Source organism: Ostrinia nubilalis, chromosome 24 (assembly GCF_963855985.1).
Source record: "Ostrinia nubilalis chromosome 24, ilOstNubi1.1, whole genome shotgun sequence".
Classification (NCBI taxonomy): domain Eukaryota; kingdom Metazoa; phylum Arthropoda; class Insecta; order Lepidoptera; family Crambidae; genus Ostrinia; species Ostrinia nubilalis.
The window spans coordinates 10,456,394-10,471,317 of record NC_087111.1 but is presented as its reverse complement, the minus strand read 5'-3'; the positions used below and the strand labels follow the sequence as shown (position 1 = coordinate 10,471,317).

General features: G+C 37.1%; 1 protein-coding gene across 1 annotated transcript in view; it reads right to left on the bottom strand.

Moving 5' to 3' along the window:
* Positions 1-14,924, bottom strand: part of LOC135083966 (homeotic protein empty spiracles-like) — a 46,478-nt gene that overhangs the window by 17,233 nt on the left and 14,321 nt on the right. Inside the window, exon 2 of the mRNA XM_063978729.1 lies at positions 2,934-3,106. Coding sequence (XP_063834799.1) covers positions 2,934-3,106 — 173 coding nt within the window. The remainder of the gene's footprint in view (positions 1-2,933; positions 3,107-14,924) is intronic.

The window sequence follows — 14,924 nt, the reverse complement described above, 5'->3', positions numbered from 1 at the left end:
TCACACAACAGTCTTAGTTGGAAATAGAGGCAGCCAGTCACTTGCACATACCGTTAAAAAGAATGCAAGATTGTATCGTCTTAAAACAGTGACCCTTTTATCGTAACTTTTCAAATCGGGCCTGATGCAGAACCTGCACTTCGCAAAATATGAAATTTTCAATACTAATTTTATAGAAACAAACTCTTCAGCCCTAAACATTGTGTAGAAGAGTGCGCATTGTGCGAAGTGCTTAACTTGCGAAGGGCACATTCTACGTCAGACCCTTCAAATCACTCGATATCCCGGCATCCTCAGGCAGTGACTTTCCGCGTCACTTGATCCGTATCCACTGTTCTGCGAACCGTACGCCGGCACGCCAACCTAATCAGCCGACAATTAAGCCGTTTTTTCCTACGGTTTCAAACAATTAGCCACAACACTGATATATTTCTCGTGATTTCATTGTTACAATACCCCGCTAATGCTTGTTCTAATGACTTAAGTAAGACTATCACAACTAGACCATCTGATACGGTAATGTAATTAGTATTTTATCACTGCGCTCGGATTAATATCGGTTGAGACCGTGAGAATTTGAGATTAGCATAAAGAATAAGTTTGAGATGCGACTCTTATAACTAAGCATAAATATTTTTGGTAGCATGTAAAACAAAACTGTCAAGATAGAGAACGTGATTTGATGCTCACATACATAATTTTACATACAATATTAGTTGTATGTATAAACGACAGAATATGTTTTGGTAAATGTGAGACAAAACTGCTTAGTAGAGCACGTGATTTGAAACTTATAAGCATAATTTTACATACGGCAATATTTTTGTATGTACAGACGACAAAACGAAGGTTTTGCAACAATATTGTAAAGTCTGATGATGTGCTGTCGATTGATTGTTTTCAATAACACTTTCAACTGTTCATATTGACCGTTCAACACAAGTTAGACCAATTTAACCTATTCGTTATTTCAACTACGGTGGCCTTTCCCTGAGCATACGTAATCTACTTTAATTTCATATTTGCTGATACACTAATAGATGATTAAAACCAGGTTTTTAATGCACTGCGACGCTCCATGAAGCCATTTTAAAACTGCTTTTACCGTTGTATCTCGAAATCTACAATATCTGCCCTTTTTAAATTTAATTGCCATGTTCAGTGCAAATTATTATCATTTAACGATATCTTTGTATCGGGTCGGGCATTCGTAGGGTTGCCAGTGTGCGGAAAAATGCTATCAGGTTGTTTTATGAAATTAAGAATTCAGTTTATGTATTTCCAGAGCAGTAATTAGCGTCCCAAAAATTCATTTACTGACTTCAATTTTAAACCCTCCATCTATGTATTCAGTATAATTTAATTATTTAAAATGCTAAATTGGCCATACACATAGTTACTTTAAAGAATGGAATTGAATCAACCATCAATATCATTTACCTAACTATCACCATGATTTGAAGTTACTTTTACATTGACATTGATTTATTTTTCTCCATTGATCGAAGCTTTTCTAAGTCTATATTGAACTGCATTTCATCCATCTCCCAAGAGCCACCTCTCGTTCCCACTGCTGCAACTCCTGTGGAGTCAAGATCTACAGCTTGACTGCCAATAAGAACCCGACCAGTGAAGGTTAGAGTCCCAAGGAAAGGTAACCCAAGAGAGAGTTCATCAATGATTTTTTATGCCTATGCCTCAATACTAGCTGATTTCCTCAACTTGACTTGTATCAGCCCTACCCGTACAAAGCTAGTGGTGCTTACAATTTCTTTACGTTTTATTTTCTGAACATTAATTTGTAGCAGAGCGCCATACATCAAAATAGTCATTAGCTTTGTCTAAATGTTCGCGTACATTAATAACATACACTCTATCCTATAAAGTCAATTTAACTGCACGGTGTATCTAGGCGGCAGTAATTACTAGTATTATTATAATAATCACAGTTATTACCTGGTTAATTAAGGTCTAGCCCTAAAAGCAGGGCTTGTTTAGTGACTAGATAACGGATAAACATACTTAAATAGATATGCCAGACATGATGACGTGTACTTTTAACGGCTGATGTATGTATAAGCTCCTGTTCAAATTAACTTTTGCCTCCAGGATTTGAACTCGCAACCGCTGTTGCTTAGGCTTAGGTGACCAAGAAGAAATCTGTTGACTCCTGCAAGTTTTTTGGAATTGCATAAAAACAGTCACAAGCAAGAATTTGTAGAGTTTTTATGCCTCTCCCTAATGACTTTCCCCCGGGACAAACTTGACCTTCACTGGTTGGGTTTTTATTGGCGGTCAAGCTGTAGATTCTGGCTACACAGGAGTTGTAGAGGTGGGAACGAGAGGTTCCGTTTTAATGGCTTGAAGTTAGCGAAATGTTTATTATCACTATGATTATACTTCGCTTCTTTACCATGTCTGTCATTTAGTTCATAAAATAAAAGGTAAGTTTGGGTTAAGTAAAGAAACAAGAAACACCAGTAAAGATGAACTCCCGCCTTTTAAACAATGTTTTACGATAATTTTTATTCACTCGGGAGCCCATTTACTCCGTTTTGTCAGCTATGCGATAGATATAATACTCCTTATGGGAGAAAATTCAATATTCAGCAGTGAACTACTACTAGCCAATGATAATGAAGAAAATTGAAGCTTAACTTTACAGCTATCTTACTGGGATAAAATTGACCTTCATTGGTTGGGTTCTTATTAGAGGTCAAGCTGTAAATCCTGGTTACACAGGAGTTGCAGCGGGGAGAACGAGAGGTGGGAATAGTCCCGTTCATCCACAACGGTGAAGCTCTTAGTCTGCATCTCACCAGGTGGAAAGTGATGACCAAGTCGAAGGTAAAAGCAGCCTTCACTCGGAATCCTCAAACACAGAGGAACTGACTTTCTGATAATGATGATGAAGGAATAAAGGAGGTACCAACCTGCGTCTCCGTCAGGCTCAAGGCCTGGGCTAGCTGCTTCCTCTCAGCGCCAACCACGTAGTGGTTCTTCTCAAACGCGTGCTCCAGCTTGAGGAGTTGTGAAGGTGAGAACGCCGTTCTGATCCTCTTCGGCTTTCTGAACGGCTGCAGAAGGAACCCTGGGATGTCTGGGCCTGGAAAAGAAGATAGGGCAAATAAGATACCTTTTTGGTTAGATAGATAGTTATTTTAGCTTATAAAGTAGATTATGGGACGCTTATTTCACTATACAGAGTAGATAGTCTCCATTGTTATCAATCATCGGGTTATTAATGCCCGTATTTACAAACATTACTATAAGGTCTCACAGCGCGCATGGAAGCACAGGGTGACACACGAACCAATCACAGAGCTCTATACAACGCTGTGCGTTCGATTTGCTGCTTCATTTAAGAAAGCATCCTTTGTGATTACGGTGGGAATGTTTTCAGCACTCTGCTTTTTCTTCTTTTTTATAAAATGCTAAATAAATATGTTTCTCCCTTTGTTTCAATGTGCGCACTACCGATCCACTTAATCTCGCTCAACAACACCCTTAACTGGAAGAACCATTATATTCAATATAGAAATGTTTTATTTAAGCCCGCATAACTTATCCGCTATTTCGCTCGTATGTACTACAAGGGGCTCAGCGTAAACCACCTTTACGGAACACTGTGATAAATGCTTCATAACACACCATAATCACTTCAAATTACCTAAATTAACGTCGAATATTTTATAAATACCCGCTCTTCGTTGAAACGGCTACATCGACCATAAAAGGGTAGGCCCGAACATAAATAATTATGCCAATATTAAATAAATTGAATGTTATTTATGGAAAACGTAAAAGTAAATGTACCCAAATTTATGCACAATAAATTATTTGATTTGATTTGATAGACAAGCTGAAAAGTGCGTGTTTGCAAATTGACGGGTAATGAGGGTAAAGTAGAAGATATGGGAATTGTTTTTGAAGTTGAAGCTGTTGCCATGGCAACTTCCTAGGTTCAGTGTCATGGATATGCCCTGAGGCCTAGTGTGAGTTTTTATTAGTGAGCGCGTCAAAAATGACATTAAATGTATGACGGATTGTACAGCGCGCCTAGCGGAAAATGTTCAAAAACTAAAATTTTCATACATTTTGTATGTGTGAAATGAGTGTGAGTTTGGTGTAAACTCACACTCAGCCCACTGTTTGATATGGGAAAGAGGAGGAAATTTCATCATTATAAAGAGGAAAGATTGATTGTTTGTCAGTATTGAATAGGCTCCAAACCACTGGACCGATTTGAAAAATTCTTTCACCATTAGAATCCTACATTATTTCTGATGAACAAAGGTGGTACGTGTTTTTCTTTTTCGACTGCTATTATGTTGGCACAAGTTTTTTATATTTTTATGCTCCTAAAAATAATAAAAAGGTTTTCAGAAAAAATGTTTTTTTTGCGTTGCTCATACAAAAGACTTCAACGACTCACACGTTCACAGATAAAAACTATGAACTTACGCCCGTATTCACAAACATTACTATGAGGTCTCACAGTGCGCGTCGACGCACAGGGTGACATAAAACCAATCATAGAGCTCTCTTCAACGCTGTGCGTTCGATTTGCTGCTTCACTTAAGCAAGTATTGTTTGTGAATACGGGCGTTAGTTCCGTCATTTTTACATATTACAAATGCGTCTGTTACTTCGATAGTGAGTGTAGTGGAAGTTTATAAATAAAAAGAGTGGACTGTATGAAATTAATTATCTATTCGGTATACGTTTACAATGTTATCGAGACCGTTTTGTGCAAAGTCGTTGAAGAGAGTGCGTCAGGATCGTCTTCTTAGATGTTCGCTCGCGAACCGAACATTGCTCGTTCGTTCGCCGAACGCTCGCCGCTCCCTCCGGTCATGCCGCCCGCGGGCAATGTCCGTGAGTAGACAGCGTCAATACTTTACAGTATCATAATATTAGTTTACCTTTTTCACATAAGACCCAGTCCATCTATACTTCTATACTAATATTATAAATGCGAAAGTAACTCTGTCTGTCTGTCTTGCTTTCACGCCTAAACCACTGAACCGATGTTGATTAAATTTGGCATAGAGATAGTTTGAGTCCCGGGAAAGGACATAGGATAGTTTTTATCCCGGTTATTGAAATTGGGACGCGCGCGATAATGTTTTTCTGTGACAGACAAAATTCCACGCGGGCGAAGCCGTGGGCGGAAAGCTAGTTAGTTATCTGTATATGTCGCTGTGTGATCCCTTGTACGGTATAATAATGTATTGTAGGCCTTAATTGATAGATACTCGCCTTGTAGCCGATCGACTCTTTAGTTATGACACGTAGTATTTTACGTCAGCATTATTGATATGTTTTCAAACAATATGAGCTATAGTAGTAAATAATTGATGACTGCTTTGACATGTGCTGTTATCGAGCTGTTTATATAAATAAAGTATTTGTGTGTCGTGAGAACTAAAAGGTTTTATTCATAGGTTTATGTCATAGGCCTCATTCGTTTATGTATTACTAGCGGCCGCCCGCGACTTCGTACGCGTGGATCCCGTTTTACCCCTTTAGGGGTGGAGTTTCGTAAAATCCTTTCTTAGCGGATGCCTACGTCATAACATCTATCTGCATGCCAAATTTCAGCCCGATCTGTCCAGTGGTTTGGGGTGTGCGTTGATAGATCACTATGTCAGTCAGTCAGTCAGTCACCTTTGAGTTATATATATTTATATAGATATAGATAGATCTAGCGCTTAACTAAATCAGTGCCTAAGATATGGGGGCGGCACAGGAGGGTGTTTTTGTAACGTCAAACGTCAGCGAGACTTAGATCTCCTTCAGATTTGTATCAAAATCAAAAACCAAAATCAATCAAAATCAAAAATATTTATTCAGTTTAGACCACAAGTTGCACTTATGAACGTCAAAATATGTATAGTAAATAATAAAAAAATAAAAGGTAGCCCGAAAAGTAGGTATGCTCTATCACGTCATAATATTATGTCAATGTCACCCCTCCCGTGCCGCTTCCATACCTCAGGCACTGACCTAGATAATAGCGATAGACCTATAATAATAATAATAATAATAATCGCTAGATGGTTGGCTCAAGGGTCAGATTCAAAAGGCGGTGATCCTCAGCACGGCACGCATTGTCCGGAGGTTCCTCAGCCTGTGACCCTGACCACCGGTAGCTTGGGCCCTGCTCCGCTACCAGCGGATTAACTATTTTTAAGTTTTTTTTAATAATGTATTTTTAGTTTTTTTTTATAATTTACATTGTAAAAAAAAATATTAAAAATAAGAAATAAAATGAATAAAGAGATAATAATAATAAATAAGCCCCGCAGGGCAGCTTTGTGGCGAGCTGTTGGTGAGTAGCGACACCACGGGGCCAGTTGTTAATCCGAGTGCTCCCGAGAGTCGGTCAAGACCCACGTCTTCGGCTTGCCGAAGTGGAATCCGAGAGGGTCTGCAGGACTTTCACCTCTGGCTTGCCTTAACCGGCCGGCCAGAGTGGAGTCGCTAGAGCTATATGCTCCAGGGGTGGAAGTGTTAAAGGGCATAACGCCGCGAGTAACTTCGGAGAAAGCGCAGCACACCTCTCTACACCCCTGAGCTGGCAGACGCCAATGTTGCCCCTCAGTCCGGTCTATACGACCCATGACGCCAGGGGGGGCCCATTTAGTCGCTGGCTAGTCACCGCCTGCCATTTTTTCAGTCTGAGACTATGAACCAGGCAGGTGTCCCGTAGTCTCCATCCATAGCCCAGTAACCAGTCCATCCATCCTTCATCCATAACCCTAGTCCATTCTCCAATAACTGCAATAGCTCCTGTGCACAGGCTGGGGATGGTCTCTGGCTACATCCCATGATATAGTCAGAGACTAGATCCAGCATGTGCACCACTTTCACTTTTGTCGATTATTTTGCGCTTAAAACGGCCTCTACGTGTTGGATCTGTATCCCCACGCAAGCCTTATAAAGGACCGGGCCACTTTTGACCCGTGAGCTCCAAAGCGTACAAACATAATAAATAATTTATTTCAGACTTTCATCCATAGTTTGTTAGTAGGGATTAGGTGGTCAGTGGTTTTACTTCCCACAAAACTATGTACAGATGACGGCGTGTCAAGTTAAAGACTGTAGCATCTTAAACAGTTGCAATAGAGTTCATTTTGCAACAGAAATAAACAGTTTGATATGCTTGTCTGTACAAGGAAACAAGTTACATTGTGTATTATTTTTAAAGTTTCATTTTGCAAAATTAGGTGATATTAAATTAAAGTAGCAATTTTTCATATTATCGTTACAATTTCAATAATATTAGACACATAGTACAACACCAAATCCTACTTCCTCAATACTGATATTGTATAAATTTCTAGAATATGACAATAATAGATTTTGTTCATTACAGGCCCGATAATTACCACCGGCTTAATTGTAGTGTTCAATAAAGAATTGTAAATACGATACTAAATAAAAATTAATCAACTAATTGACATTGTTTATTGCATTAAGCAACAATCACGCTGAAATTAATGTCGGCACAATGTTAAAGAATTGCTTAAAGTTTATTAATCACTTAAATAGAGAAGGCGAATGCGTTGAAATAAATCAGGAAAATGGATTAATGGAGGTAATAATAACTGTTGGATTTGATTCGACCTTATTTTGATATCAGAAAATAGCAGACGATTGAGGTAGGTCTGAAATTGGAGTCGTCCAGCGATTTGGCCCACTTTTAGCTTGGTCCATGGGCCAAGCCGGATTGAAACACTGAAGGTGGCCCACCTTGCCGGAAGAAAAAATACTTATTTTAAAATTCAAACCGTTGACTTGTCCCATTAACCATTCTAAAAGTGGGCCAAATCGCTAGAAGACACTATTGTTACTGACAAGTTTTTCACTTTTCTACATCCTTTATCGGAATCAAATCTTGAACTTCTGAACCGTGGGACTATCTCTCCAACCACTAGACTAACAACGTCCAACCAAGTCATAGTTTAGTAACTGGATAAGGGATTCAATTTTGGTGCATTATGATTGCAATTACATTTATGATTCATGCGGAGTTCGAATTTAGGTCAATTCGCCTCCATTTATTGTTAACAGTATTTTAATTAACGTTAAAACACGGCCCAAGAACACAAACTCATGAAGTAATTGGTCGAAATATTGTTTGTAATTTTTATTAGACAGATTTTTTGCAAGCACTTATGGAAATTCAATTAAAAACATGTAATCCATGCATGTAATGTTGTCATTAAGTAGTTTATACATCTCTATTTCTACTGAACATGTCAGAGTCATTTAAACTATGTTTTTAAAATGAATAAACAATAATATCCTCCGGGTTTAACTTTACTCAAATAATTTGGGGTTCTAACCATGGTGTGTAGTGACAGGTCAAATCTGTCAGTCTATCCCAAATATTTTTAGGGTCAAAACAGCGCTTAAAAAGAATTACTGCCTAAGGATACATTTTATCCCGGGAAATAACACCCACTGTTCTAAATATTGCAGCTACAATTTTACCTATTTTAGTATAAGTATTTTACGTAAACACTAAGCCTAGGCGCAGATCACCGACTTTTAGTTGGCCGATAGTTGGACCCGATTTTAATTTGTATGAAGAATCGGCGAATACTAAATCGGTGTAATGTGCGCACTTTCATACATCTCCATACTGATTAACAGCCCGATCCAACTATCGGCCAACTAAAAATCGGTGGTCTTCGCCTAGGCTATGCTCTGTCATCTAACTCGTATACAATTTTTTATCCACAATTTCTAAATCCAATCACCAGTTACACGTATCAATTATCTCTACACAACAATAAGAACACCAACCTTGCACCATCGGCTATTAAAATTAAATTAAGCAAAGATTACTGCTAAAGACCGCCGTCAAGGTGGTAATCTATCAACCGCCTTACCATACGTTTGCGAGAAATATGAAGTAATGAAACCTCAAATTATACCCGCATTTTGGTTATTATGTAGTTGTTAATACTCTTGTCAGATGATATATCTGATTAATGGGTATGTATCCTGGGATATGATTCTATGCATACTAATTTAACAATTATGTAAGTAAAAGTTGCAATGAATGCATGGGTAATACAATTAGTACGACAGTGTTAGCTTTGAAAGGGTTAGGATACTTTTTATCCTGGGATAACCAAGCAGGTTGAGACTATTATTATTTTATTTATTTTGAAATGCTTTTAAACAAATATGGTTTCTCATAATAATGTGAACTTATAAGTTCTGAAACAATCTAAATATTATGGCCTGGATCTAAATCAATAATAACGAAATAATCATAGAGGCGTGGTATAAACACTGTCATTGGTTAAATAACTGTACTTATTTTTATTGAAACAAAAACTCAATAGTTGAATAATTCAATAAAAATGTTAATTTAATCATTGTTTGTTTTTATCGAGTAATTCAATTACAAATATGCATTATAGAGTTTACTTAATAAAAATAGACAGCAATTACTAGCTTTTATGACTAGCTAAAAATATTAGCACCATGTCATTTAAAATCTGCTTTACATTTAAATTGACATGTTCGATAATTTAAAAAAATATAGGCAGGTCGGCCATTTTGTATTATTCATTTCAGAAACGTGATTACGCTACGTGTTTAATTACGGGCAAAATAACTGGTTTGAAATATTATTTATTACTGTACAAATAATGTAGCCGTTTTGTGCCATGTTTCTGTAACAACTCATTTTCGGAGTGGCAAATATATTGCTACACACTGTAAATATGTAATTACTTGGACATATGTAGCAATTTTGTAGGCCAGTTTTTGGTTTCAGTCAGTGCAATGACATTCAGCTGTCATTTTTAACACCAATTGTTTTTTTTCTATTTGTTATCTTGACCGAATATACTGATCTACTTGCAGTAATTATATTTTATGATAAACCTATTTATATATAAGTATCCTACTCCTACTAATATTTATAAATGCGAAAGTTTGGATGTCTGGATGTTTGTTACTCTTTCACGCAAAAACTACTGAACGGATTTTAATGAAACTTTACAGTATTATTGTTTATAACCTAGAATAATATATCCCAATCCCAACTAATATTATAAATGCGAAAGTAACTCTGTCTGTCTGTCTGTCTGTCTGTTACGCTTTCCCGCTTAAACCTCGCAACCGATTTTGATGAAATTTGGCATAGAGATAGTTTGAGTCCCGGGAAAGAACATAGGATAGTTTTTATCCCGGTTTTTGAAACAGGGACGCGCGCGATAAAGTTTTTCTGTGACAGACAAAATTCCACGCGGGCGAAGCCGCGGGCGGAAAGCTAGTAGGCTATAATTTATGACGATCTGTGACAAACGAAATTTCACGCGGGTGAAGCCGCGGGCAAAAGCTAGTTTAAGATAAATATGCGAACATCTCAGGCTTCCCAAACGCGGGAAGAAACTAGATGCGGGTAGTGCAGGACCGGTCGGTATGTAAGTCCTTGGGGAGGCCTTTGTCCAGCAGTGGACGTATTTTTTTTTATTCACTACTAGGAAGCTCTTGCCTGTATCTCACCTGATGGTAAGTGATGAGATGGCCGAAGGAGGAAGCGAGCTTCACCCGGAATCCTCAACCACGGAGGAACTGGCTATCTTACCCCTAACTGCTGGAATACAGCAATGCTGGTAACATTGTTGTTATGGCGACAGACTTAGGTAAGATGGTGGTAGCTAGCCAGCCATTTGAATGAAACGAACGAACGAACAACTTTAGTTTAACGCAAGCGAAGTCGCGAGTTTCCACTAGTATCACAAAGCTGTGGGTGGTTGCAGCGGCCTTGCACCGGCCTGACATTTGCTAATGGCTCTATAATTGTGCTCGTCCAAGTTTCACTTGCGATTAGTGATGGGATGCATTGCTCGATAACATTAAGGTTATGTTATCGTTATTAAAAAATCCATATGTTTTGCCTGAGTGACTTTATAGGTTGCTTTGGTCATAAAAAATATAGGGAGCGCGCTGACAGCCTTTATGAGCATAAAAAGTATGACAAATAACTATTATGTCAACTATTCAATGCGAAAAGTATTATAGTACACTTTTTATGCAACTTGAAGAGAACTTTGCGAATTTGAAGAACTTAACAAAGAGATCTTAAGACTGAGTTCAAATTCACTAAAGATACCTAGATCTTTGTTGATAACTTGTCTTTCATCATCATCATCATTTCAGCCACAGGATGTCCTGCTGAACATCGGCCTCCCCAATGATTTCTAGATTGACCGGCTGGTCAATGCCTTCATATGTATTCTATCATTTATCGTATGGACTGTCACAAAGAAAACAACTTTGACAGTAACAATAATCATAGTGTACCTAAGCTTATTTCCAAGTTAATTTGATTGAGAATCAAATCAAAATTTATACCGAGCCTCGAAAGTGTGAACGATCCGGATCTCAGCACAGCCTTCTAAAGTAAATAGAATTGCCTCATTGATATCGTTTTAATGAGTCAATTAACATTAACTTTAATGCTCCCATTTTAATTACATTAATTTTATTGAACTCTAATTGCTTATCTTAATTACCAATAAATATTTCCAACGCAAACAACATTTTTCATTTCAATAAATAAAACAAACAAAATCGCTAATTGAATCGTATTACAAAAAACTTGAATTATAAGTTTTAAGTAATTGAATTAATACAAATAATAGAAAATTATATATCCCGGAAACTAATGGTTTTGTTTGGTTAAAAAATGTTATTATCTGTACTAATTACATAACGGAATTCGATCAATTAAACATCGTTTGTTTTTATGACGTAACGATACAGTTACACTAACTGAAGTCAATATTTTCAGTGAGTGAAAAGCTCCCTGCGAAGTGGAAGTCATTGGGGAAGGCCTATGTTCAGTAGTGGACGTCCTGTGGCCGAAATGATGATGATGATGAAAAGCTCCATGCAAATTATGTTGTTTTCTACTATTCTCTTAATGCAGTAATAGTCATAAGAAAAGTCTAACAGATTCTGAATTTCAAATGCAATTACAATGATATTTATCTTTGTTAAATTTTATCTTTACAACCTAATTTGACACACAAAAATCTAACACAAAGAGAAAAAGTTTTTCAACAACTGACAAGTTATTTTGTAACTTGTAAGAAGGAGTACATAATGTTCACTGCAAAAAAAAAGTGTTAGTGCGCCCTAACTCATGCCCTAGAAGGAAGCTCACAACAATAAAAACAGATTATAACACAACAAATTAAACACAGTGGACATCTTGTGTAGTTATTAATAGATGCTAATTTGCAATAAAAATGGTTAATCGATGTCCTATCAGCTGTATATTAGGGCTGAGTTGGACCTTACTTTAACCGTAACCATAACATTAACCGGCGTAATTTGTATGTAGTTAGATAGACTTTTGACGTTTGTTAAAGTTAAAAGAAGCCATATGCCCGTTTTTACCATCAATCCCTAATTTTTAAGTGACTCATGAAAACAAAATTCCTGTTATGTATTACCATAGGGGTCACTTAAAAATTAGGGATTGATGATGAAAACGGGCATTAGACTAGCTCATCTCATTCTCACCTAATTGTTTGAACCAAATAAACAATTTTTCTTTCTTTCTTCTGTTTCCCATCACTAGCTCTTAATCAGTATTTCATTTTACCCCCATTACTTCTTTGTTACCGCAGTATCAATTATAGCATAATTCCATAGCAGTAGATGCTATCATAATAGCGTTGGCGTTTATGCTGGACAGCCCTAATGAGGTGATTAGTCTTCAAAATGGCCGACAACATGGCGGTGACATTTCAATTTTGAAGAGTAACGGTCACAGGTTAATAAGGCTAGTTCTCTAAATGGGTCTCATTTGTAAGAAGATGTCATGTGGTTGTTAAATGTAGTTAAAATGATTAGAAAAATGTTTGTATTTTCTGAATGACTCTGAATAATGTTTGACTCTGTAAAGTGACATCCCACCAAAAACATTCTGTAAAAAACTAGCCAAGTCTCGATGGAGCTGCCTGTTTATCTCTAAAAAGTAATGAAATCTAGACAAAGTCGTGCCAAGTCTATGGTTCCTTACTGCGATTTCTTTATTATTATTATAGTTAATGTTGTGTGACTTGGCCGTTGAAGGGTACAAAACCAGATGCTCCATGACACCATTGTACCAATCTGTCGCCAGAACCGCTACCCATTGACGATGGAAAATAAATTGCACTTGAAAAACGTTGATTCAATAACCAGTCAATTGTAGGCTTAATAAATAATACTTATGTATGATTATCTTAATAAAGATTGTTCAACGGCCAAGTCACACAACATTAACTATAATAATAATAAAGAAATCGCAGTAAGGAACCATAGACTTGGCACGACTTTGTCTAGATTTCATTACTTTTTAGAGATAAACAGGCAGCTCCATCGAGACTTGGCTAGTTTTTTACAGAATGTTTTTGGTGGGATTTCACTTCTTTTTGTAGAAAGTGGCATAAATTCAACGTCGTCGTCTTTTCTTTTAATATTATCGACATTTTTTTACGATATTAAACACAAATAAACTCAATGACCTTTAAAATGGACAACGAATCAGAAATTGTTTTAATAACTTAACCTTAGAGAACCTCACGATATAATAAACGAAATCAAGGAAATGCTAATAATTACACAACAATCAACTTAAACGACGGGGTCTAGAAAGGAAAAAAAATCTTGCCACACCGCGGTGCAGAAAATCGACGCTCAAAGTGCTAGCGCCATCTAGCGGTGAGCGGTACAGGCGAACACCACGGTACCGGTGTGGCGCTAGTAGTATTGATTATGAATGTGGTGTTACTCCAGATTCTCGATTTTCCTAGTTTTTATAGTTTTCCCTTTATGTGGCCATTAAACCCTAACTCTGTACCAAATTTCAGCTCTCTGAGTTAATGGGAAGTACTAGTTCTATTTTGATGATCATCAGTGAGTGAGTGAGTGAGTGTCATAAATGCGAAACTTTGCTTTCGCTTAACTTCGGAACTAATTGACCTACAGACTTGAAATTTTGGATTTTAAGTGTGTGATTATAGCTTACTAGATGACGAAAATTTCTGCGTTCTGGTCTTATCCAAAGGTTCTCAAATAGAGGCCTGAAAATGCGGCGAAATGGTTCCAGTAAAGGATGGTACGGCAGTGTTTGCTTCGCGCTCGACTTGGCGGGGGCACTGCCGTGCCCCCAGATTTCAGTTGTCATTTCTTACGATCTCTATTGGTTTATTTAAAAAAGTATTCTATAATTTTTCTTTTTGTACAAAATAAATTAAAAAGTACACAGTTATTAAAGTATTAAATTGTATAGTGTGAAACTGAAAACATAATTTTTATTTAAAAATACAATCAAAATTGTGTAAAATTATTTTGTAATATCTAGTTCGCACAACATTTATTTTGTACAACAAACCAAAGTCACATTCACAAAATCATAAATATCTAATGAATTTAGGTTGTTGAAAGCGGTTAGTTAGATATCAAATTAAGTTTAATTTAATTAATTTATTGCAAGAAAATCGGCGCGTAGAGGGTCTCTGAACTAACGATAATTATTATAAGTGTGTAGAATTATACCTATTACTTATTAACTTAATGTCGTTTCTAATTAAAATTAATGCAGTCTAGATATTATAACATTTGATTTGATTTAACTTTCAATATAATATACATAGAGCTGTCATCATCATTAGTGCACAGTAGTCTACACCAGGGTTTCTCAAAGTGGGTTACCGAACCCCTAGCTTAGGGGTTCGCAGTCACCTGGAAACTTTAACGGGGGTTCATGGAGCCGAATGTTTGAGAAACCCTGGCCTACACAATACGTTTGACTTTGAGTTCATCATCATCATCATCATTTCAGCCACAGGACGTCCACTGCTGAACATAGGCCTCCCCCAATGACTTCCACATCG